General features: G+C 46.2%; 1 protein-coding gene across 2 annotated transcripts in view; it reads right to left on the minus strand.

Moving 5' to 3' along the window:
• Positions 1-21,003, minus strand: part of kalrna (kalirin RhoGEF kinase a) — a 66,708-nt gene extending 45,705 nt beyond the window's left edge. Inside the window, exons 1-8 of one of the 2 annotated variants that reach the window (XM_058081189.2) lie at positions 20,709-21,003; positions 4,397-4,471; positions 2,650-2,764; positions 2,068-2,260; positions 1,827-2,000; positions 503-586; positions 232-363; positions 20-142 (exon numbers count right to left, since the gene is read on the minus strand). In XM_058081189.2, the coding sequence (XP_057937172.2) occupies positions 20-142; positions 232-363; positions 503-586; positions 1,827-2,000; positions 2,068-2,260; positions 2,650-2,764; positions 4,397-4,471; positions 20,709-20,775 (963 nt within the window). In that variant the 5' untranslated portion in view covers positions 20,776-21,003. The remainder of the gene's footprint in view (positions 1-19; positions 143-231; positions 364-502; positions 587-1,826; positions 2,001-2,067; positions 2,261-2,649; positions 2,765-4,396; positions 4,472-20,708) is intronic. The other variant, XM_058081194.2, reaches the window with a different exon arrangement.
• Positions 21,004-23,151: the final 2,148 nt, after the last annotated feature.

Here is a 23,151-nt window from a genome sequence, read left to right on the forward strand (position 1 = left end):
ATCGGCCGCTACCACGCACCTTCTCTGCGTCCTGCTCAAAGAGGCGCAGCTGGAAGCACTGGTCCAGCTTCAGCTTCCTGACGTGCCACACCTGGTGGAGATGTTGCCTGGTGGAGTGGAGCTTGTCCAGCAGACTGGCCACCTGAGAAGACGCCACACTGGGTTTGTCTCTCCAAGGAAAGCATCTTCTGTATCTTTGACCCTCTAGAGAGTGTCCTGGGACAACGTTACCTTGGGGACCAGGCTCTGGAAGTCAGCAGATCCGGAGATGGAGCTCCTCCCCGAGTAACCGTCGCTGCATCGGATGCACTGCAACAAGCGCTGGCCTTCCCGATCCAGCTCTTCCACTGGAGCCTTCAGCACCTTCATCGGGTTCGGGAGAGATCAGGTTAGCTGCTACAACATCTGGACTTAGAGATGTGGATCAATAAAGTACGTGGCCGAGGCCTTCAGGGAACCCAGAGAACATCTTTGAGGACCAACTTGGACTTCTTCAGCTCACCTTCTTCTTCAGCTGCGTGTGTTCTTCTATCAGCCGACGAGATCCTTCAACATCAGAGGGAAAATCTTTCTTGGATAACAGCTCCTGTAATGAACGACACGGGATCCGTTAATCACCCCTTCATTAAGTCGGCCATCATTTTATTCATCTGTTTACCATCATCCATCTCACCGGAGATCTGTGCATTCATTCATTCATTCATTCATTCATTCATTCAGAGATTCACTCATTCATCCAACTACCCAAACATTGCTTCATCCATTTACCAAAGATTCTGTATTCATTTACCATTTATCTCAATTCACCCATTCATCCATACATCCATGGCCTTCATTCATTCATCTACTCAAACATCATTTCATCTAGTCATCAATCCATCATTTCATCTATGAAGTCATTCATTCATTCATTCATCTAGTCAACCATCATTTCATCTAGTCATCAATTCTCCAGTTCATTCATTCATTCATTCATTCATTCATTCATCTAGTCATCAATCCATCATTTCATCTATGAAGTCATTCATTCATTCATCTAGTCAACCATCATTTCATCTAGTCATCAATTCTCCAGTTCATTCATTCATTCATCTAGTCAAACATCATTTCATCTAGTCATCAATTCATCCATGAAGTCATTCATTCATTCAGCTATTCAAACAACATTTCATCTAGTCATCATTTCTCCAGTTCATTCATTCATTCGTTCATTCATCTAGTCAACCATCATTTCATCTAATCATCAATTCTCCATTTCATTCATTCATTCATCTAGTCAAACATCATTTCATCTAGTCATCAATTCATCCGTTCATCCATGAAGTCATTCATTCAATCATTCATTCATTCATCTAGTCAAACGTCATTTCATCTAGTCATCAATTCATCCGTTCATCCATGAAGTCATTCATTCAATCATTCATTCATTCATCAGTTCATCCATGAAGTCATTCGTTCATTCATCTAGTCAACCATTATTTCATCTAGTCATCAATTCTCCATTTCATTCATTCATTCATTCATCTAGTCAAACATCATTTCATCTAGTCATCAATTCATCCGTTCATCCATGAAGTCATTCATTCAATCATTCATTCATTCATCAGTTCATCCATGAAGTCATTCGTTCATTCATCTAGTCAACCATTATTTCATCTAATCATCAATTCTCCAGTTCATTCATTCATTCATTCATCTAGTCAAACATCATTTGTTTTAGTAATCAATTCATCAGTTCATCCATGAAGTCATTCATTTGTTCATTCTTCTATTCAACATCATTTCATCTAGTCATGAATTCATCATCCATCCATCCATGGTCCCACCTGCAGGTCCTCCAGTCTGGACAGCAGGTGGACAGCGTTGGACATGAACTCCTCCAGGGAGACTCTCAGGTCCATCCACTCCTCGTGGTTGTAGTCCAGGGAGCCTTCAAAGTCGTCTGTCAGCTGGGACGGGTCCACCAGCTTGGCCAGACCTTCCACGGACACCATGCTGGTCTGGCGGGGAGCAGGAGAAGGTCAGCTGGGGTTACGCTCGGAGGGCGGATGACAGGAGCCCACCCACCTCGAAGGAGAACTTGGCGCTGCCAAAGTTGGTCTTCTGCTTCTGCCAGAAGTTGTCGGGTTTGATGATGAGCGCCACACAGATCTCCGCCGGGAAGAACTCCTGGAGGGTCTTCAGGAGAGGCTTGATTAACTCCCACTTGGAGCCCCGCATGTCGATGATGACGGTGAAGCCTCTCTTGCAGACGTCCTCGCTGCAGACAAAACCAGGACTTGTTTTTTGGACCTGGCGCTCGTTCCAGGCCCCGGCGGTTATTAGCTTGCTAAGGTGCTAAGGTGGTAGGTTCCATGTTTATATGTTCTGTCTGCCTTGAAATGGTATAAAATGGCCGCTACTGAAGGTTTTGGTCCTGGTCCTGAGCACAGGAGCACCGCAGGGCTGCATGCTCAGCCCAGCCCTCTTCACACTGCTCTGGTTCTCATATGGGACAACGATGAGACCCACAACAGGGAGGAGGTCCAGCACCTTATTCTGATGCTTTTAAATGCGGACGGCCTATCGGCTTTGTGCAACTTCCTGTCGGCGCCGTCCGCCTAAAGCTCGTCGTTGTGGCAACAAATGTGATGAGAGGAAAGCGAGTACCTGGGAACGGTAGACAGGTAGGTGACCAGCCTCCTCAGGTCCTCCTGCTTTATTCGGTCGTGGTTGCTTCTTGCGGGGAAGGTCAGGATGGGGCCGCCTCGTTTGTCCCGCCCACCTGTGCATACGTAAAGTTTAGCTGATGTCACTCAAACGTCGGCACTCGTCCTTAAGTGTCTCAGATCGGCAAACAAATGTGAATATTAGTTTAGCCTTTAGTCATTTTTAAAGCTTTGGGACTCCAGCCAACCACAGTGAGAGCCATTATCCACATCAACCAACAGGTCACAAAAGACCCCACAACAACATCCAAAGACGTGCAGGCCAAACTTGCCTCAGTTAAGGTCAGTGTTCAAGACCCAACTCTAAGAAAGACACTCGGCATTGGGACACTGGCTCATTGGGTCCAGACCCGACTGTGATATGGCGGCTCATTGGGTCCAGACCCGACTGTGATATGGCGGCTCATTGGGTCCACACCTGACCGTGATATGGCGGCTCATTGGGTCCAGACCCGACCGTGATATGGCGGCTCATTGGGTCCAGACCCGACCGTGATATGGCGGCTCATTGGGTCTAGACTCGACCGGGATATGGCGGCTCATTGGGTCCAGACCCGACTGTGATATGGCAGCTCATTGGGTCCACACCTGACCGTGATATGGCGGCTCATTGGGTCCAGACCCGACCGTGATATTGCGGCTCATTGGGTCCAGACCCGACCGTGATATGGCGGCTCATTGGGTCTAGACTCGACCGGGATGTGGCGGCTCATTGGGTCCAGACCCGACTGTGATATGGCGGCTCATTGGGTCCACACCTGACCGTGATATGGCGGCTCATTGGGTCCAGACCCGACCGTGATATGGCGGCTCATTGGGTCCAGACCCGACCGTGATATGGCGGCTCATTGGGTCCAGACCCGACCGTGATATTGCGGCTCATTGGGTCCACACCTGACCGTGATATGGCGGCTCATTGGGTCCAGACCCGACCGTGATATTGCGGCTCATTGGGTCCAGACCCGACCGTGATATGGCGGCTCATTGGGTCTAGACTCGACCGGGATATGGCGGCTCATTGGGTCCAGACCCGACTGTGATATGGCGGCTCATTGGGTCCACACCTGACCGTGATATGGCGGCTCATTGGGTCCAGACCCGACCGTGATATTGCGGCTCATTGGGTCCAGACCCGACCGTGATATGGCGGCTCATTGGGTCCATTTTTCAGATGAAGGTCCAAAATCTATTAAACTTTGAGAAAAGATCTGTTTTTGTATGATGTCATTAAGAAAAAATAACTTCCTCTGGCCCGTATAGTATCTATGATGGATGCTATGAACATCCAGCAGCAACGCAACATTTTGGTATGACGACTATTTTGATGAAAAACATACTCAACCAAGTCCACCATCGACCAGGAGAAGCATTTGTTTACTCGGCTTTAGCTGAGAGGTGATAGCACCATGATGACATCACTTCCAGATATGAGGCTAAACAGCGAGCGCTAGCTCATCATGGCTAGCGCCATCATCTATAAATGTGCTTTTTGGCCAATTTAATTTCAGATAATTAGAAGCAGATAACATATTGAAGCAAAGTTGAGGAATCACGTCACATACGTACGTGTTGCGTGTTGCCTTCAGGGTTTACTAAAAGCACTGGCGATACATCGTGGAGCTTCAGGGCTAGCATGACAATAGGAAAACACGCCAATCCCTGTTGTGGTCATTTCCTCCGATACTCACCCGACACAAACGCCACTTTGTCCTTCAAGACGGGGAGAACATCCGACGCCTTGATGCCTTCAGTCCTCATGCAGCCTGCAGCAAGACAAAAAAAGAGACAGTCAGTGGAGCTTTATGATTTTATAATTAATCCAATTATCAGATCAACATTCCTGGGAGGGAAAAACACGGAGCCGCACGCTGACACAAGCGCTTTGGGAAAATGTGGTGAAATAAAAAATGGCTTCCCGTGCTCCTTCTTTTGCCTTCCATTTTTGGGTTCCATAACTGGGATTCAAACTCATGGATACGGATTGTGATTTCTAATCCGAGCTAATCCCGGCCGTTCTTTCCACGCACTCCCACCTCTTCGGAAGGAAAGACAAAGATGGCCTCCTGCTGTGTAAAAGATGAATGTTTGCCAATCCCCGCGTGGATTAAAGAGACAAAGATCTGGCCACAGATTTCACATGTCGGGCTGCCACGCAAATATTTCATGTCAGCCACTTGGTGAGGCGCTAATGCGACCCAGACGCAGCCTGGCCAAAGCATCATCAGCACAAACTCGGGTAGAAGGACTTGGAAACTTAAGTCCATCCATATCCTACACGCTTCCCTTCACTGCAGTAATCCTTCGGCTATGGCGGCTCATTGGGTCCAGACCCGACCGTGATATGGCAGCGCATTGGGTCCAGACCCGACCGTGAAATGGAGGCTCATTGGGTCCAGATCCGACCGTGATATGGCGGCTCATTGTGTTCGGGATATGGCAGCTCATTGAGTCCAGACCCGACCGTGATATGGCGGCTCATTGGGTCCAGACCCGACCGTGATATGGCGGCTCATTGGGTCCAGACCCGACTGTGATATGGCGGCTCATTGGGTCCAGACCCGACTCTAATATGGCAGCTCATTGGGTCCATACCCGACCGTGATATGGCGGCTCATTGGGTCCAGACCCGACCGTGATATGGCGGCTCATTGGGTCCAGACCCGACCATGATATGGCGGCTCATTGGGTCCAGACCCGACTGTGATATGGCGGCTCATTGGGTCCAGACCCGACTCTAATATGGCAGCTCATTGGGTCCAGACCCGACCGTAATATGGTGGCTCATTGGGTCCGGGATATGGCAGCTCATTGGGTCCAGACCCGACCGTGATATGGCGGCTCATTGGGTCCAGACCCGACCGTGATATGGCGGCTCATTGGGTCCAGACCCGACTGTGATATGGCGGCTCATTGGGTCCAGACCCGACTCTAATATGGCAGCTTATTGGGTCCAGACCCGACCATAATATGGCGGCTCATTGGGTCCGGGATATGGCAGCTCATTGGGTCCAGACCCGACCATGATATGGCGGCTCATTGGGTCCAGACCCGACTGTGATATGGCAGCTCATTGGGTCCAGACCCGACCGTGATATGGCAGCTCATTGGGTCCAGACCCAACTGTGATATGGCAGCTCCTTGGGTCCAGACCCGACCATAATATGGCAGTTCATTGGGTCCGGGATATGGCGGCTCATTGGATCCAGACCCGACCGTGATATGGTGGCTCATTGGGTCCAGACCAGATTTATTTTGAAATTGGAATCATTTTGGTTGTTCTGGTTGGCTTCAATAATTTAAGGGTTGAATTCCAATACACCCCCCCCCCTGCATCAACGCCACGCCTGAGTCCTGCAAAGCTAGCATAGCTGAACTGACAGTCCCATGGCAAAGGGGGACCGCTGGACCCCCCAGCGACTCCAGTCATCTGCCAGAAATGCCTTGCAGGTGCCCCCCCCACCTGTGCTCCCAACTTTTCGCCCTTTTGTGTGCAGCAAGAAGAGTTACTCAAACATACGTGCTTGTGGCGTGACGAAGGTAGAACCCCCCCATAGAGTACTCTAGCGTGTAAATGATAAAGTACTTTTACATTTCACCAAACAGTTTATGTTTCTAGGAAATGGAGGAAGGAAAAGTGAGAAGGGGGTTTGCTGCCAACATCAACAACAACTTACAATGTGTGTGTGTGCACGTGTGTGTGTGTGTGTGTGTGCACGTGTGTGTGTGTGTTGGGGGCTCATCCATCATTGTTGGGAGGAAGTATTTTGCCATTTTTGCCACAGGAACGTCTCACACACACAATTTTGTCAAGCTCCAATCACAGACAAAGCCTTGACACAGCCCTACAATGCGGCTGTAGGCAACTTCGAGTCATTTTTGAATGACCTCCACCAGAGGCTGCATGTGAAGTATGCATGAAACAGCTATGGTGTATCTAGCTCTGCATGCACGTTGAAATGTTGCTAGTCAGAGGTAGACAGAGGTAGATGTTAGACAGGTAGCTAGATGTTAGACAGGTAGCTAGACGTTAGACAGGTAGCTAGACGTTAGACAGGTAGCTAGACATTAGATAGGTAGCTGGACGTTAGACGGGTAGCTAGATGTTAGACGGGTCGCTAGACGTTAGACAGGTATCGAGACGTTAGACAGGTAGCTGGACGTTAGACGTTATCTAGATGTTAGACGGGAAGCTAGACGTTAGACAGGTATCTAGACGTTAGACAGGTCGCTAGACGTTAGAGAGGTATCGAGACGTTAGACAGGTAGCTAGACGTTAGACGGGTAGCGAGACGTTAGACAGGTAGCTAGACGTTAGACGGGTAGTGAGACGTTAGACAGGTAGCTAGACGTTAGACGGGTATCTAGACGTTAGACGGGTAGCTAGACATTAGACACGTAGTTAGACGTTAGACGGGTAGCTAGACGTTAGACGGGTAGCGAGACGTAAGACAAGTATCTGGACGTTAGACGGGTAGCTGGATGTTAGACGGGTAGCCAGACGTTAGACGGGTATCTAGACGTTAGATGGGTAGCTAGACGTTAGACAGGTAGCGAGACGTAAGACAAGTATCTGGACGTTAGACGGGTAGCTGGATGTTAGACGGGTAGCCAGACGTTAGACGGGTATCTAGACGTTAGATGGGTAGCTAGACGTTAGACGGGTATCTAGACGTTAGACAGGTCGCTAGACGTTAGACAGGTCGCTAGACGTTAGAGAGGTATCGAGACGTTAGACAGGTAGCTAGACGTTAGACGGGTAGCGAGACGTTAGACAGGTAGCTAGACGTTAGACGGGTAGTGAGACGTTAGACAGGTAGCTAGATGTTAGACGGGTATCTAGACGTTAGATGGGTAGCTAGACATTAGACACATAGTTAGACGTTAGACGGGTAGCTAGACGTTAGACGGGTAGCGAGATGTAAGACAAGTATCTGGACGTTAGACGGGTAGCTGGATGTTAGACGAGTAGCTAGACGTTAGACGGGTATCTAGACGTTAGATGGGTAGCTAGACGTTAGACACGTAGCTGGACATTAGACAGGTCGCTAGACGTTAGACAGGTAGCTAGACAGAGAATCCAACCCAGGTGTTTCAGATCTCCTACATGGCCTGCATGCTAACCACTCGTCCACCGTGCGTGTGTGAAGTCATTACATTAGGCGGTGAAATCAACGACAATACACACTTCCTGTTGCGTCTCCCTCTGGAAAAGCTCCAAAAAAGCAAAAATAAAAACACGCCAACATGTCGCCTTCATCTGGTTGCTGGCCTTTTCCAACCTGACGTCTGTCTGCGTTTTATCACCAACCTGCTGGGTCGTTCTGGTATAGTTTTAGTCTTTGCCTCCTCCCTTCTGCGTCTCCTACGCTCAATGTGTTTTCTCCATCCAACAGGAGCCATACGGCCGTGATTGCAGCAGCATATGGATGCTGGACTCAACAGCTCGTGGCCGGTCAAGTGGATCCGCGGCAGCTAAGCCACCCTGGCTTCTTTCAAGAAAAGTTCAGCTTGAAAGGAATACTTAAGGTTCAAATGAAAAGCAGTTGTTCTCCTTTTTAGTCAGGAACTGATATTTTCCTGAAACTTACTTATGTTCTACTGCTGATTACTACAGAACGGAAAAAGGTAAAAAAGTTTTTTTTCTGATGAAAGACAGGAATCGAACCTTCCTTTTGGTAGCTTCCATGATTATATAGCCATACGTAGTTATGCAATGTCTTCCTGACTGGGATTACTAGCTAGCCGCACACCAAAACACACTTTCTTCATCCAGCCTTGCCACTTCAAACATCAACTGCGACAAAACCAGCAACCTTTTCCCGTCTTCTGATTGGACGGTGCTGGCGTGCACGAGTGCTGCCGTGCACATATCGCTAAGCAACAAGCCGTCTTTCACCGAGAATGAGAAGACGGAGTGAATAAAAGTCTTAATAACCGTGAATGAGTGACTGCTCCCAATAAATGGCGTCTCTCGCCTCCTTTGCGTGCCGTCGGGAAGTCGAGAATACAGATTAGGGCGCCGCAGCACGCAGGCGGGGGAGGCATGATGACACCACGGAACCAGAATCACAGTGTCTGATATCATTTATCCTGAATTTATCTTTTATACGTTAGCATTAGCATTCCAATCATATCACAATTTTTGTGTTACAGTCAGCATAAATACCGACTAAATATCGACTAAATATCGATACTGACTCCTTTTTACTCCATAGCCCTCTGTGTGTGTGTATGAGGGACAACCTGTGCACGCTTAGGTCATGTGTCTCGCAACATGCAGCTCGGCGACAGCTGCCCTGACGACCAGCTGCCAGGTGGGGTGTGTTGCCACGGCGACAGGAGTTAATCGTCAGCATGTAAGACCGTAACCGTTTGTCACTCTCACGTTCTCTTTAACGGCAAACAGGTCGACAACAGCAACAATTAGCGTGGGGGGGGTGGCAGACACGTGCGGCATGTGGCGACACAGCTGGTTCTCGCCTCCCCCCCGGGGACGTGGGGTCAGTTGGGGGGGGGGGCATGATGATCCAGAAGCTCAGACTGCAAACAAATGTAGCGGGGAGCAGCTGTTAATTATTCATAACGATGCTATTTTTAATCTGACACACAATTGTTCATACGGTATTGACACACTAAATAAATAAAATCTGTTCCTGGGTGAAACTACGGCCTGGCGTGGTAAAACCTTTACAAAAAGTGACTTTTTAATTCAATTTTAAGTCATTCAACAAGAACAAGAAAAACACTTATCCAGATCTGTCAGTCTGGATAATGTTATAAAGGCTTTGGGAAACCATGGAACCGTAGTGAACCTTCCCAGTAGCGGCCCGCCAAAATAACTCCAAGAGCATAACCACGACTCATCCGAGAGGTCACAAAAGACCCCACAACAGCATCCAAAGAAGGTCCGTGTTCATGACTCCACCCTAAGAAAAACACTGGGGAGCAAAAACGGCCAAAAGACCAAAACCCCTGCTGGACAAAGACCCAAGACCTTTGGGGAAATACTGAGTGCGTGTCCCATTCCATTTGACATTTGGGAAAAGAAGAGTCAAATATGGTGGCGGTAGTGTGATGGAAATGAAGGATTATTGTTTATTCATGCATTCATTTTCTACCGCTTATCATCATGAGGGTTGTGGTGGGTGCTGGAGCCTATCCCAGATGTTTTCGAGTGAGAGGCGGGGTCCACCCTGGACTGGTGGCCAGCCAATCACAGGGCACATATAGACAAACAACCATTCACACTCACATTCATACCTATGGACAATTTGGAGTGGCTAATAAACCTAGCATGTTTTTGGAATGTGGGAGGAAACCGGAAAAGCCACGCACGCACGGGGAGAACATGCAAACTCCACACAGAGAGGGGTTATTGTATTTTTATTAATTAATCGTTAATTTTAATCGCAATTTTAGTCTTGCCACAAATATGCCACATGTGCTAAAATATGCATATTTTGGACTAATAATAGGCTGTAGTGTTCTGCACGGTGAACGAGTGGTTAGCGGCATCTCTGTGTGGAGTTTGCATGTTCTCCCCGTGCATGTGTGGGTTTTCTCCAGGCATTCCGATTTCCTCCCACATTCCAAAAACATGCTAGCTTAATTGGCTACTCCAAATTGGAGTATGAATATGAGTGTGAATGGTTGTTTGTCTAGTATATGTGCCCATATTCTAATATTTGACACAGATCAATGAACCAATCAATTCCAGTCGGACTGAACCCAGACTTCCGATTCCATGCGGCCAAATTTCCACTATGATTTGCTAGCATGATCATCCATCATAATTCCACCGTGGTGATGACGGCCTTCATCATCCCAGGAACCTGATCCCCTTAAATATGAAAACATATTCAATATTACAGCATATTACTCCGACCATGCACGTTCTGCAGGGATGAGTGTGACAGCTTCCTGTCTACACACACACACACACACACACACACACAGTTTAATGGTTTTGGCTCCAGTTTTCCCTGCAGAGGAAAACCACATCCATCACTCTTCCACATTACACAAACCAAAGAGTGCTTGTAACACTTAAGTGCATCACAAACACACCAGCGTGCATCTATACATCTGCGGTATGCAGTACTGTGTAGTACACATAGTACAGTATCTGTACCTCCATCTGCTTGTTTCCATGGCAACCAAGACAACAACAATGATCGTTTCCTTAAAAGCACAAACCTCTCAGGGCTCAATACAACAAAAGCAACCTTACGTGTGTGTGTGTGTGTGTGTGTGTGTGTGTGTGTGTGCGGTCTATGTGATCCATAGTGTCCGTGTGAGTCGTTCGGCGCCAGCCAATCACATCAAAGCGTTCCCAGTTGGAAAGGAAGGGGCGGTGTGGTGTGAGGGCTGCAGGGTGAAGTCATTTGTGCGACGCTCCTCCAAACACTCACTGAGATGCCATCTGGACGATGCTGACTCAGCAAAAAAAAAACACACACACACACACACACGCAAAACATACACATACGCACAACATGGCTCTCGTGCTGGAGCCTATCCCAGCTGGTGGCCAGCCAAACCCGGGGCACATATAAACAAACAACCATTCACACTCTCTAAACTCTAAACTTCGAACCTTTCACTCTTCCAACCCGAGTGGCCCAATGCATGCTGGGAGTTGACATCCTTCCCATATAAGGTCATTCTCCGCCTCTTTCTGGAGAATACGTCCCTGCGACAGTTGATGTTATGTTGTGTTCACGGAATGACTACACCAAGGCCTGCCACCATTTTGCTGGTCCATAATTGTGTTATGAATTATGGAGCGATTATTTAATAATAATTTCAACCATTAATAAAAACATAAGATTATCATTCAAAGATCATTGTGTCATGTGATCATTGTGTAATGTCACATTTTAGCCACACCAAGGTGAAACGATATTGTTAGTCATGCTGTAATACACTTGTGTTGCGCAATAGACTTCGACCAAATAAGGCAAGGGTTTCCTGTCCACTTTCTCATGCACTCCAAGTCATGATAAAAGTGAGACTAGAAACATTTATTCATTTTCTACCGCTTATCCTCATAAGGGTTGCAGGGGTGCTGGAGCCTATGCCAGCTGTCTGTACACCCTGGACTGGTGGCCAGCCAATCACAGGGCACATATAGACAAACAACCATTCACACTCACAATTTGGAGTGGATAATTAACCTAGCATGTTTTTGGAATGTGGGAGGAAACCGGAAAAGCCACGCATGCACGGGGGGAGAACATGCAATCGAACTCGGGTCTCCTAGCTGTGAGGTCTGCGTGCTAACCACTCCTCCACCGTGCAGCCCAGACTAGAAACATATTAGTGATGAAGAAGGTGAGCTTGGGTCAGTGCAGGGTTCCGAGGTGAAGGGAAAGCCGAAGTCCAAACATGTGTTGCAGCCATCAGATGAAAGTCTCTCTCTCTTTCTCTTTCTCTCTCTCTCTCTCTCTATGTCTCTCTCTTTCTATCGCTATGTCTCTCCCTCTCTATCGCTATGTCTCTCTCTCTCTATCGCTATGTCTCTCTCTCTCTATCGCTATGTCTCTCTCTCTCTATCGCTATGTCTCCCGGCCTGCATATTGGCTTTCACTGCGCAGACAGCAGCTGTCTGTGAAAGGCAGACACGGAATGCATGCGTGCGTGTTAAAAGCATCGACATTATGGAATTAAAAGTCAAGTCGTCGCAGCTGACGGTGCGGTAGCGTATTGCCCAGACGGACTGTAAAGTCCTGGTCCTGGTCCTGGTCCTGGTTATGCCACTTTTAGTCAGGTGAACGTCAACATGTCCTATAAACACGGCAATCCCTCGTCACTTTGTGCTCTACATTTCACAGCATCACTCAATCACGGTTATGATTTCATAAATCACGCCATTTCTCGGTTGAATACGGCCTATTAGTAGACTATGAATATATATTCACATGCGTATGATATGTATTTTTCACCTAAATTAAAAATTTCTACCTGAAAATTAGCTAAATGGAGTAAATACACAAAAACACATTGAAAGACGGGATGATATGGAATATTGGTGTCCATAATCCGAACAAGTGGTGAGTGTGCAGACCTCACAGCTAGGAGACCCAAGTTCGATTCCACCCTCGGGCATCTCTGTGTGGAGTTCTTTTCGTGCTAACCGGGTATTCCGGTTTCCTCCCACATTCCAAAAACATTCTAGGTTAATTAGCCACTCCAAATTGTCCATAGGTATGAATGTGAGTGTGAATGGTTGTTTGTCTATATGTGCCCTGTGATTGGCTGGCCACCAGTCCAGGGTGTACAGACAGCTGGGATAGGCTCCAGCACCCCCTCGACCCTCGTGAATGAATGTTTCTAGTCTCACTCCATCTATTTCACTTTTATCATGACTTGGAGTGCATGAGAAAGTGGACAGGAAACCCTTGCCTTATTTGGTCGAAGTCTATTGCGCAACACAAGTGTATTACAGCATGACCGACAATGTTTCCTCTCCCATTCCAAAAACATGCTAGCTTCATTGGCGACCACAAATTGTCCTGTGTGCCCTGGGATTGGCTGGCCACCAGTCCAGGGTGTACCCCGCCTCTCGCCCGAAGACAGCTGGGATAGGCTCACCCCGCGACCCTCGTGAGGATAAGCGGTAGAAAATGAATGAATGAATGAATCACTTTACTTTAGACTCTCTTCTTTCATCACAAAAAAGAGTTTGTTTCTAGCCTTTTGGGGTCTTTATAAACAGGCGGCATACATAACAACATAAGGTGGTTTCAGCTGAAACACTTGACTTTAACCAAAAATCTCCATATTTTTTGTTTTAGTGAAAAAAAAGTTGAGGTGGCGCTAGCATGTCTTAGAGATTCTAGCGCTCTAGCACTTTTTTGGTGTCATCTGGCGGCTCTTCTTTCAATTTTGCAACATCAGTGTTAGCATTCACGGGCCTCATTTTTCCCCCCAATTTCCCCCCAGAACGTGAGCACCGGAGAGGAAGAGCCCGGCTTCTGGAACATATTAAAACATGGCGCTGTTTGTCCTCCAGCGCTCTGTTCTCCTGACCTCCGTGTCACCGAACGCATGAAGCCAGAACCGCTACCATCGAGCAGCGTTTTGCTGAAAATGGCGAATAAACGTGTTCGGGAAACACAATCACACGCAGGTCAAACGCGGTCAAGCGTGGGAGAAAAAAAAAAGGCTTTATGCAAAAAAGTCTGAATCACATTCAAATGGTTACCAGCTGTTTGAAAGTTCCTCGCTGAACTTCCAGGAGCTTCCATGAGTGAAGTACGAACATGTCGTCATTGCTAACGCCTGCTAAATAGCATACTGTATACAGTAAGGAACAATGCATGGTAAAATGCCACATTTATAATAATCACAACGATAAAAATATGGCAATAAACACCAGCCACACTGGTAAAGCCTGGTAATTAATCATGAGTGGAACCTGGAAGATCACAGCAAGGCTGTCAAAACTGTACCTCCATGACGGAACAACAGATTGGGGAATGAATTCGCTGGTGTTGATGGTTTTGTTCTCCTTGAGTTACCACGGAAACGCCCCTCCAACATCCCTCCAAACCATCACTAGTCTTTGTCGCCGACTCTTTTGTGAGGTTTCCATCGTGACTGGGACCAAAAATGGCCGATGAACCCGTTTCTCCCTTCTTACCGGGTCATCCTAGCCGCCCACGCTTGACCAATGAGAGCCTCCCTCGGACAAACGCGTCTAAACACAAACACGCTGTCAAAATAGAGATTCCTCACAGAGCAACAGCATGCTTGACCCCGCCGAATTACTCACCGCCCTTCATGGAACCGTGTGTGTGTGTGTGTGTGTGTGTGTGTGTGTCTGTGTGTGTGTGTGCGATGGCTCCCAAGTGGCTGCCTGGGAAGATAAGAAATTGTAATGTTGGGCAAACCTGAACGCCACGTTGCCGCGCTACAATGCTACTATGTCCCTCTTTAAATATCTTTAAAGATCATGTTGGAACTTTTTTTTGGGGGGGGGGGTTGTGTTTATCAACACCAAACATGATAAAAATGTATCCACTTTTGAAAGAAGATGCACCCAAATGCTCGCTTTTCAAGTTCTGGGTTCAGGGCAGGCTTCGCTACACATCTTAATGCTCTGCTACTCGTCAGTCACGAGTCTTGTGGGAGCCGAATAGGGTAACCTAATATGATGTCACCGTTTAGTCTATAGAATGGAACCCTCGCCTTTCATCATTAATTCCTTCCCAAAGGTCGGACAAAAAGCGAATTATTTTTCCACAAATGGAATGCAGTCAAGTTTCCGACTTAGCGGTTTTCATAGGATTTGTTTTTTGTTGAAAATTTTTTTTAAAATTTTTTTTACATTTTTAAATGTTTAAATTTTTAAATTTTTAAATTTTTAAATTTTTAAATTTTTAAATTTTTAAATTTTTAAATTTTTAAATTTTTAAATTTTTAAATTTTTTAATGTTTACATTTTTAAATTTTTAAATTTTTAAATTTTTAAATTTTTAAATTTTTACATTTTTTTATTTTATTTTTAAAATAAAAAGTAAATAAGGTAACCTAGCATGATGTTGCAGTGCAATGTTAGCCATATTCATACTCTTGAATACATACTATTAAATCCTACCCCTCCATGTGGTACTTTTACCATCAGTAACTGTTACATTTGTTCACTTCCTCCCTTTATAATATAATTTAAGTATTTTAAAAATTTTAAATTGTTCAGTTTTTCAATTTTTTTTAATAAAAAATAAAAAGTAAATAAGGTAACCTAGCATGATGTTGCAGTGCAACGTTAGCCGTACTCATACTCTCCAGTCTGAAAGTGGCAGAGTGCAACCCCGCCTTTCATGATTAATTCCTTCCAAAAACACATCAGTTAGCATCAAGCTACACTAGCTCGCAGCTAGTCAAAACACACACGTATATCTTTGTGATGGATTACATTGAAAACAGACCTCCAGTACATACACACTCCAGCGTGGACACGCCTATGGTTGACTGCGTGCATGTGACGTGTCGGGGTGAGAAGGAAGCTTTTAAGGAGACAAGGAGACAAGGAGACAAGGAGACAAAGAGACAAAGACCAAGGAGTGGAGGAGGAAATCCTTTCTCTGTATTTATCTATTTAACACTCACTGGTCCCACTGGTGGGTAATACCAGCTAATCCACATTAGAGGCGCTTCTCTCCGCTCATCACACACACTTCTGTCTGTGTGTGTGTGTCTGTGTGTGTGTGTGTGTGTGTGTGTGTGTGTGTGTGTGTGTGTGTGTGTGTGGAAGACAAAGAGGACAGGATTCCCTGCCTCTCTCCTCAGCACCAGAGCGCGCATACACATACACACACACACACACACACACACACACGCTGCTAAATAAATACGTAATAGCCAAGCGTGTCCCCAGCAGGACTCCTTAAACAGGGCGGCGGCCCGCCTGCTGCCGAACATGTGACAGGAAGTGATTGGATGACATGGGGCTGCAGTAAAAGGCTGCTCCCGTAAAAATATCAATGACAATAACAGATCTGGCTTGGATATTGGATTATTATTATTATTATATTGCTGTTGTTTTTGTTGTTGTTATTATTGTTATTATTGTTATTATTATTATTATTATTTTTATTTTTTTTTCCAAGGCAGTTTGTGACCTTTGCATGTGTCGCAGCTTTAAAAGTATCATTTGTAGATTTTCTCGGCCACAGCAGCGGCTCCTCCCACAAGGGGCGGCTGCCCCAGCGAGACACTCCTTACCCGGTCACGGCGGGCGGCTGGTCCCGCACCGAGCACGCACTGACGCATTCGCCTTAAAAACTTTCGCTTTTGTGCTGTTGTTGGCGTTAGCCGGCTCACTAAGCTAACTGTCGCTAGGCTACCGAACTCACATTTCATTCAGGCCGCCGACCCTCGGACTGGACATCACGCCACCGGGTGACAATCTGATTAGCAATATGGCCCGCCCCCCTCCCCCAAATAAATCACATCATTACACCCCCCTCCCCCATCTGCTTGATATATGTCTCAGGCTACAGATGGGTGCTCGCGTGGACTTCTTTCATTTATTTGGGGTGTCTTGCCACCATTACTATAATTAGCAAGTAGGCTGGTTGTCACGATAACGAAGACATTTAGCCCGCTAATACAGAAAGGGACGTAGCCTGTGTCATATTTTCCACATTTAATTTGATCAAAAAACACAAACACAACATAAACACGCTCATCCAGCCTGCGTCGCACACACACAGCTGCGCTAGCATGCTCTGCTAAACTAAGCTAACCCCGCTAGCTTCCACTCAACGGCGGAAAAATGGAATTTCCACATTTTCTCTGGCGCTGTTTTTAGTTAGAAGGGGGGGGGGGTCGTGTTTGTGATGAGAATGGCTGTGTTCGAAACCGCATACTGACTACTACGTACATAGTACTTCCATGCTCATACTAGCCAAAATCGATACTGAAGCTGATTTCACTTTAGCTCTAAACTCTTTAAATATATAACTTTATTGACATTTTTTTTAAATCAGGTGAGAAAGTGGACGCTTAGATCCTGAGTGTGCCATTTATTTATCCAAATACCAACCGTTTACTATTTAGTTCGGACGAATTCTGCAAAATTTAAGCTAGCCAAAGTGTGTAGCCTAAGCACTTCCGGTTATTTTCACAAAAATAAAACACCGCCTTACTTTTATCATACAAAAAAAAACAGTGATAAATCACTGCTTTTACTTTGAAAACAACAAGTGAACCAACTCGCAATATAATCCTGCTTGACACCGTTTACAATTTAGTTCAGACGAATTCGGCAAAATTTAAGCTAGCTAGTGAGCAACCAACGCACTTCCGGTTATTTTCACAAAATAAAACACCCCATTAATTTTTGTCATGCAAAAAAAAAACCACAGTGATAAATCACTGCTTTTACTTTGAAAACAAGAAGCAAACCAACTCACAATATATCCTGCTTGACACCAATCTCGTCGCGGTGACGTCACGTAAGGTATTTTGCATACTCAAAAATCGCATACTGCCAGTGTACACACACTGCATACTCACACAGTTAGTAGTAGGTAAGTATGCGGTTTTGAACACAGCCATCCACCACCATTGGGCGGTCCGCCAAGGAAATACTTCCCCACACAAAGGTTCCTTCTCCTCACAATCATCACTTCATTGACATTATTCCACGTTTCGCATTTAACAGTAAATTACGTTTCTATGTACACAGGCTCAAAGATGGCCGTCCTACAGGAAGTACCCGGGGAGGCTGAACGGGCGAAAACAACATAACATGTCAGTGAGTCCGACAAGCAACTAATCAGTAAGCAACTTCACCAAACTCCCGATCTCATCTTACATCACTTGATGCATTGATTTCTTCCCAAGACGAGAATTCCCTCTCGCAAAGCTTATATACTCAAAACAGGAAGTGGAGGGATCGTAGTACAGATGCTTGTAGGACGTTTCCATGTTGGCATGGTTTTGGCATGTTGTTGGCATGTTGTTGGCATGTCGTTGGCATGTCGTTGGCATCTGTGGGAATCAGTTGGATGCGGACTAATATTATTATGGCGTTATTTCTAAAGAAAAAAACTTCCTGTGAGGTTGGGGGGGTAATGATATGCAAATCGGGCCCGTTGTTGCATGTGAGGAGAAGAATGAAAAGGACTTGATTGCCAAGAGCGCAGCAGGAAAAGGCTGCATGTCAATCACTGTTTTTATAAATAGAAGCTTCAACTACGAGCTGCTGCTGGTCCATAAGTGCTGCCTTCACACACCATGCGTCCAACAAGGAGAAGAACCTTGCCAGATGATTTGCTAGCTGGTATCATGGATGGGCCTACGGAGGAAACTCATTCCAGCAGCTCGTATCCGCCATCTCGTTCTTTCGGTCACGACCCAAAGATCATGACCATAGGTGGGGGTGGGAACGTAGATCCACCCGTGAATGGAGAGCTTTGCCTTCAGGATCAGATCTCTACACCACGACGGTCCGGTACCGCGACCGTATTACTGGACTTCACGCTCCAACCTTTCTTCACTCGTGTACAAGACCTCGAGATACTAGACCTCCCTACCTAGGGCAGGACCTCATTCCCACCTTGAATGTTATAAACACCATCGGTGAAAAAGGGGCCACAGGCTGGACTTACTACTGGCAATGCTGACCAGGCTCCTGGTCCAGTTGTACAAGGACCAGACAGCACGGAGTAGCACGGATTAGCACACAGTACCACAAAGTAGCGCGGAGTAGCATGGAGTAGTGCGGAGTAGCACGAAATAGCGCAGATTAGCATGGAGTAGCACGGATTAGTGCATATTAGCATGGAGTAGCACGAAATAGCGCAGATTAGCATGGAGTAGCACAGATTAGCGCAGATTAGCATGGAGTAGCACGGATTAGCGCAGAGTAGCACGGACTAGCACAAAGTAGCGCAGAGTAGCATGGAGTAGCGCGGAGTAGCGTGGAGTAGCATGGATTAACGCAGAGTAGCATGGAGTAGCGCGGAGTAGCATGGAGTAGCATGGATTAACGCAGAGTAGCATGGACTAGCACGAAGTAGCGCAGAGTAGCATGGAGTAGCATGGAGTAGCGCGGAGTAGCACGAAATAGCGCAGATTAGCACAGAGTAGCACGGACTAGCACGAAGTAACGCAGAGTAGCATGGAGTAGCATGGAGTAGCGCGGAGTAGCATGGATTAACGCAGAGTAGCATGGAGTAGCACGGATTAGCGCAGCGTAGTATGGAGTAGCGCGGAGTAGCACGAAATAGCGCAGATTAGCATGGAGTAGCACGGATTAACACACAGTACCACAAAGTAGCGCGGAGTAGCACGAAATAGCGCAGATTAGCATGGAGTAGCACGGATTAGCGCAGAGTAGCACGGACTAGCATGAAGTAGCGCAGAGTAGCATGGAGTAGCATGGAGTAGCGCGGAGTAGCGCGGAGTAGCGCGGAGTAGCGTGGAGTAGCATGGATTAACGCAGAGTAGCATGGAGTAGCACGGATTAGCGCAGCGTAGTATGGAGTAGCGCGGAGTAGCGCGGAGTAGCACGAATTAGCGCATCTTAGCACGGATTAGCGCACTGTAGCGCGGAGTAGCACGCCACCAATCCCGTAATCCCGAGGAAGACGGAAGGATTATGTCCCACAGCTGGACTGGGAACGCCGTGGTGTCCTCCAGCTGGAACTGGAAGAGGCGGCCAGGACCGGGAAGTCTGATCTTCTCCACGACCCGGAAGAAGATGGAATGGACTATTTCCATCCTTGTGACATGGATCTGCTGGACGAGCAGTCGACTGCGTCAAGAACTGTATTTATTTCTAATTTATTCATAAATGATTCTGTTGTTTATTTACATAACAATGACTTCTTCTTTTGAATAAAGATATTTCAAAATAAGAGCCGTACTTCCAATACTGGGAAAGCACGAAACTGAATCTAATCCCAGCCATGCCTCCTTCGCTGGGACACTGGGATATTTATTCCACATTTGTCTAAGTACATTTGTGTAGTATTGTAGTATATGTAGCAGCTCCACTTATGCCCAAATATGGTGAAGGCATCTCAAAAGCATCCACGATTCCTTGCTAAAAACCTGCAGGAGCCCAGGGATTGATTGACGGGCTCGTGTTGCAGGGACACCAGTGACACTTGGGTATGATGTGCACAGTCATTTTGTGTTCAGGGGAGACGACACGCACGCGCGTCCTGTCTGCGGCGTGGACGCGCTCCGTGGAGAAGCTTGAACATCATGGAGATAACGTCATTGACTTTGGACGTTAGGAAACACATTTCCTGGCGGCTTCCATGGGAGTCTGCTGCCTTTTGTGCACGAAAGCGGAGGGGACGTGCGTACACGCGCGCACACACACACATACACGCACACGCACGCGCGAGATGAAAAGGAAGGAGGAGACGTTCCGAGCCGCAGAAAGACACCGGGCTGATGTGCAAACGGCAGCCCGCGAACAAGCCTCCCTCCTCCGGTAAAGCGGCGGGGAGAGGCCGGCCTCCGCGCTCCTCCTACCTGCTTTGTAGAAGACATCCGTGTCGGGGTCGCTGGGCGCCTCCTCGGCCGCTTCTGCGGGGTTCATGCCGGATTCCGGTTCCACACAATCCCGGATCGGAAAGACAAAGAGAGACAGGAAGGTAAAGATCCACGCATGTCCCGGTCCCGGCGTTAGGTGGCCCCCATCCCGCTCCCGGCTTCGCTTTCGGTCGCCTCGTCCGTGTTTGGAGCCTGAAGGCTGGCGGTGTTCCTCTCTATTGTTCCCCGGCCAAGCCTCCCTGCTGCTCCGCCACCGTCTCTCTGCCTCCCCCTTCCCACCACCCCCCCTCCTCAGCCACCTCCTTCCCCGCCCCCCCTCACCCCACTTCCCCCTCCATTCGATGACCTTTATTAGCATCTCATGTCGGACAAAGAGGATCCGTTCCATTCTCATTTTATGAATCACAAACTTTTCTTTGGGAAATAATGCGTGTGCACATCATGAAAAAAATTATAGGAAAAAAAGTTTTAAAAAAATCATATTATTACTATAACACCAAGTTTCTTCTCCTACCATTATGACTTAATATTATTATGCCATAATATTATAACTTTTTCCCCAACCTCAGTTTCCAAAAATCATTTGACTCACTTTTGTTTCTCATAACATTACAACATTTATTCTCATAAAATTGTGACTTTTGTGACTATTTTTTTTTCATTTTGTTGATAATTTTCCAATTATTTTAACTGTATTCTGGAAAAATTTCCTCTCCTAATTATGACTTTATTCCCATTGTTTTTCTGATCATGTGATCATTTTTTCTGCAGCCTAATTTTCCAAAAAAATGTATTTATTTTGTTTATTTTCATAATATGACAACTTAAAAATAAATTATAATAATGCTACAAATATTTATGTATGTATGAAAATATGCCGGCTGCACATGGAATGAGTGGTTAGCACACAGACCTCACAGCTAGGAGACCACGCGTGTGATTCCAGGGTGTACCCCGCCTCTCCCCTGAAGACAGCTGGGATAGGCTCCAGGACCCCCGTGACCCTCGTGAGGATAAGCTGTAGAAAATAAATGAATGAATGAATGAAAATATCCCTACCTTATGAAAATGATGACCTCTTCTCGTTACATTACAACCTTTACCTCTTAATATTTGTTCTCTTTTCACTTTTACTGTTGTTTTTTTTATTATTTCTTGCTATATTTTAGTCACCTTGTACACCTTGCTGAGTTAGGCCATGCTACACGTTAGCATGTTAGCAGTGGTTAAAGGTGTCAGCAGTACTTAATAACTGCTAAAGCTGTTTATCGTGTATTAGCATTAGCTTGAGGAATTATTGACAAATGACTTCTTCTTCTGGTTCTTCTTGCTCTGCCTTCTTTTCAATCTGCGTCTGATTGATGCCGAGCGTATTCTGTGGTGCTCTGCTGCCATCTAGCGGGCAGAAGTGCACATTGCAGCGTAAATGTCACATTAGCTTTTTGAGCACGTGACATCATGTTCACTTCAACCAGTACTAATCCATGGAGTCATTGAAAAAATTATTCCATTCGGCTATTTGTACTAGTATAAAAATAAAGTAAAATAAAATAAAATAAAATAAAATAAAATAAAAACTTACAGCAGGAAAAAAAAAAGCAGGAAGTGAACAAATGTAAAATGTTACTGATTGTAAAAGTACCAGATGGAGGGGTAGGATTTAATAAGCTTTGCTTATTCCTTTATGATTATGGGATGCACTCAATTGTAATCTGATGCATGTTCAAATGAAATTAAACCATTACCATTACCATAATGGGACAAATAAAAACTATCCCTGGGATCTTCATAATAACAGTGTGCATGTCTGCTTTGTTTACAAGAGGAGGGTTTGTTAACTCTGACACTTCCTTACATCCTGGTCACATGGTCTCACCCACACACGCACATCCTTGCATTGCTATTCGAGAGAAATGTTTGGAAAAGTCCAATTTATGGTTCGGTGTCACACCACGGCTCCCAACGATGATGTCATCCAGCAGTAACGCAATCATGTGAACAAACGCCACGAGGCGCCATCAAGCCGTCCCTCGTAAAGGTCAGCGTGTGACGTAACTTTGTGTTTAACTCCTGTGTGAGACGTAGCATCCAGACCGGATCCAGTTGCCCATTCTGAGCCTCGAGGATGGATCCTGCACTCAAGTAAGTCCGCTGGTTTTCATCCTTTACTCTTTGGACTTGACTACACGCTGTTATCCATCCTGTGTTATATTCATTTAGTAAAATACTAAATAACAAAGGCAAACAGCAACAAAGGTCATAATAATAATAATATAATAATAATAAGTGAAACAAGTTTTGGAAAGTGAAGCAATACAGGGCATGTATGATGAGTATAAAGTCAAAATATTAAGGCAATAAAGTCGTAATATTATGTGGAAAAAAAGACAAAATATTTGGGAAAGGACCAAAGCCAATGAGG

Source organism: Doryrhamphus excisus, linkage group LG12 (assembly GCF_037039965.1).
Source record: "Doryrhamphus excisus strain RoL-2023G ecotype Guam linkage group LG12, RoL_Dexc_Guam_v1.1, whole genome shotgun sequence".
NCBI lineage: Eukaryota > Metazoa > Chordata > Actinopteri > Syngnathiformes > Syngnathidae > Doryrhamphus > Doryrhamphus excisus.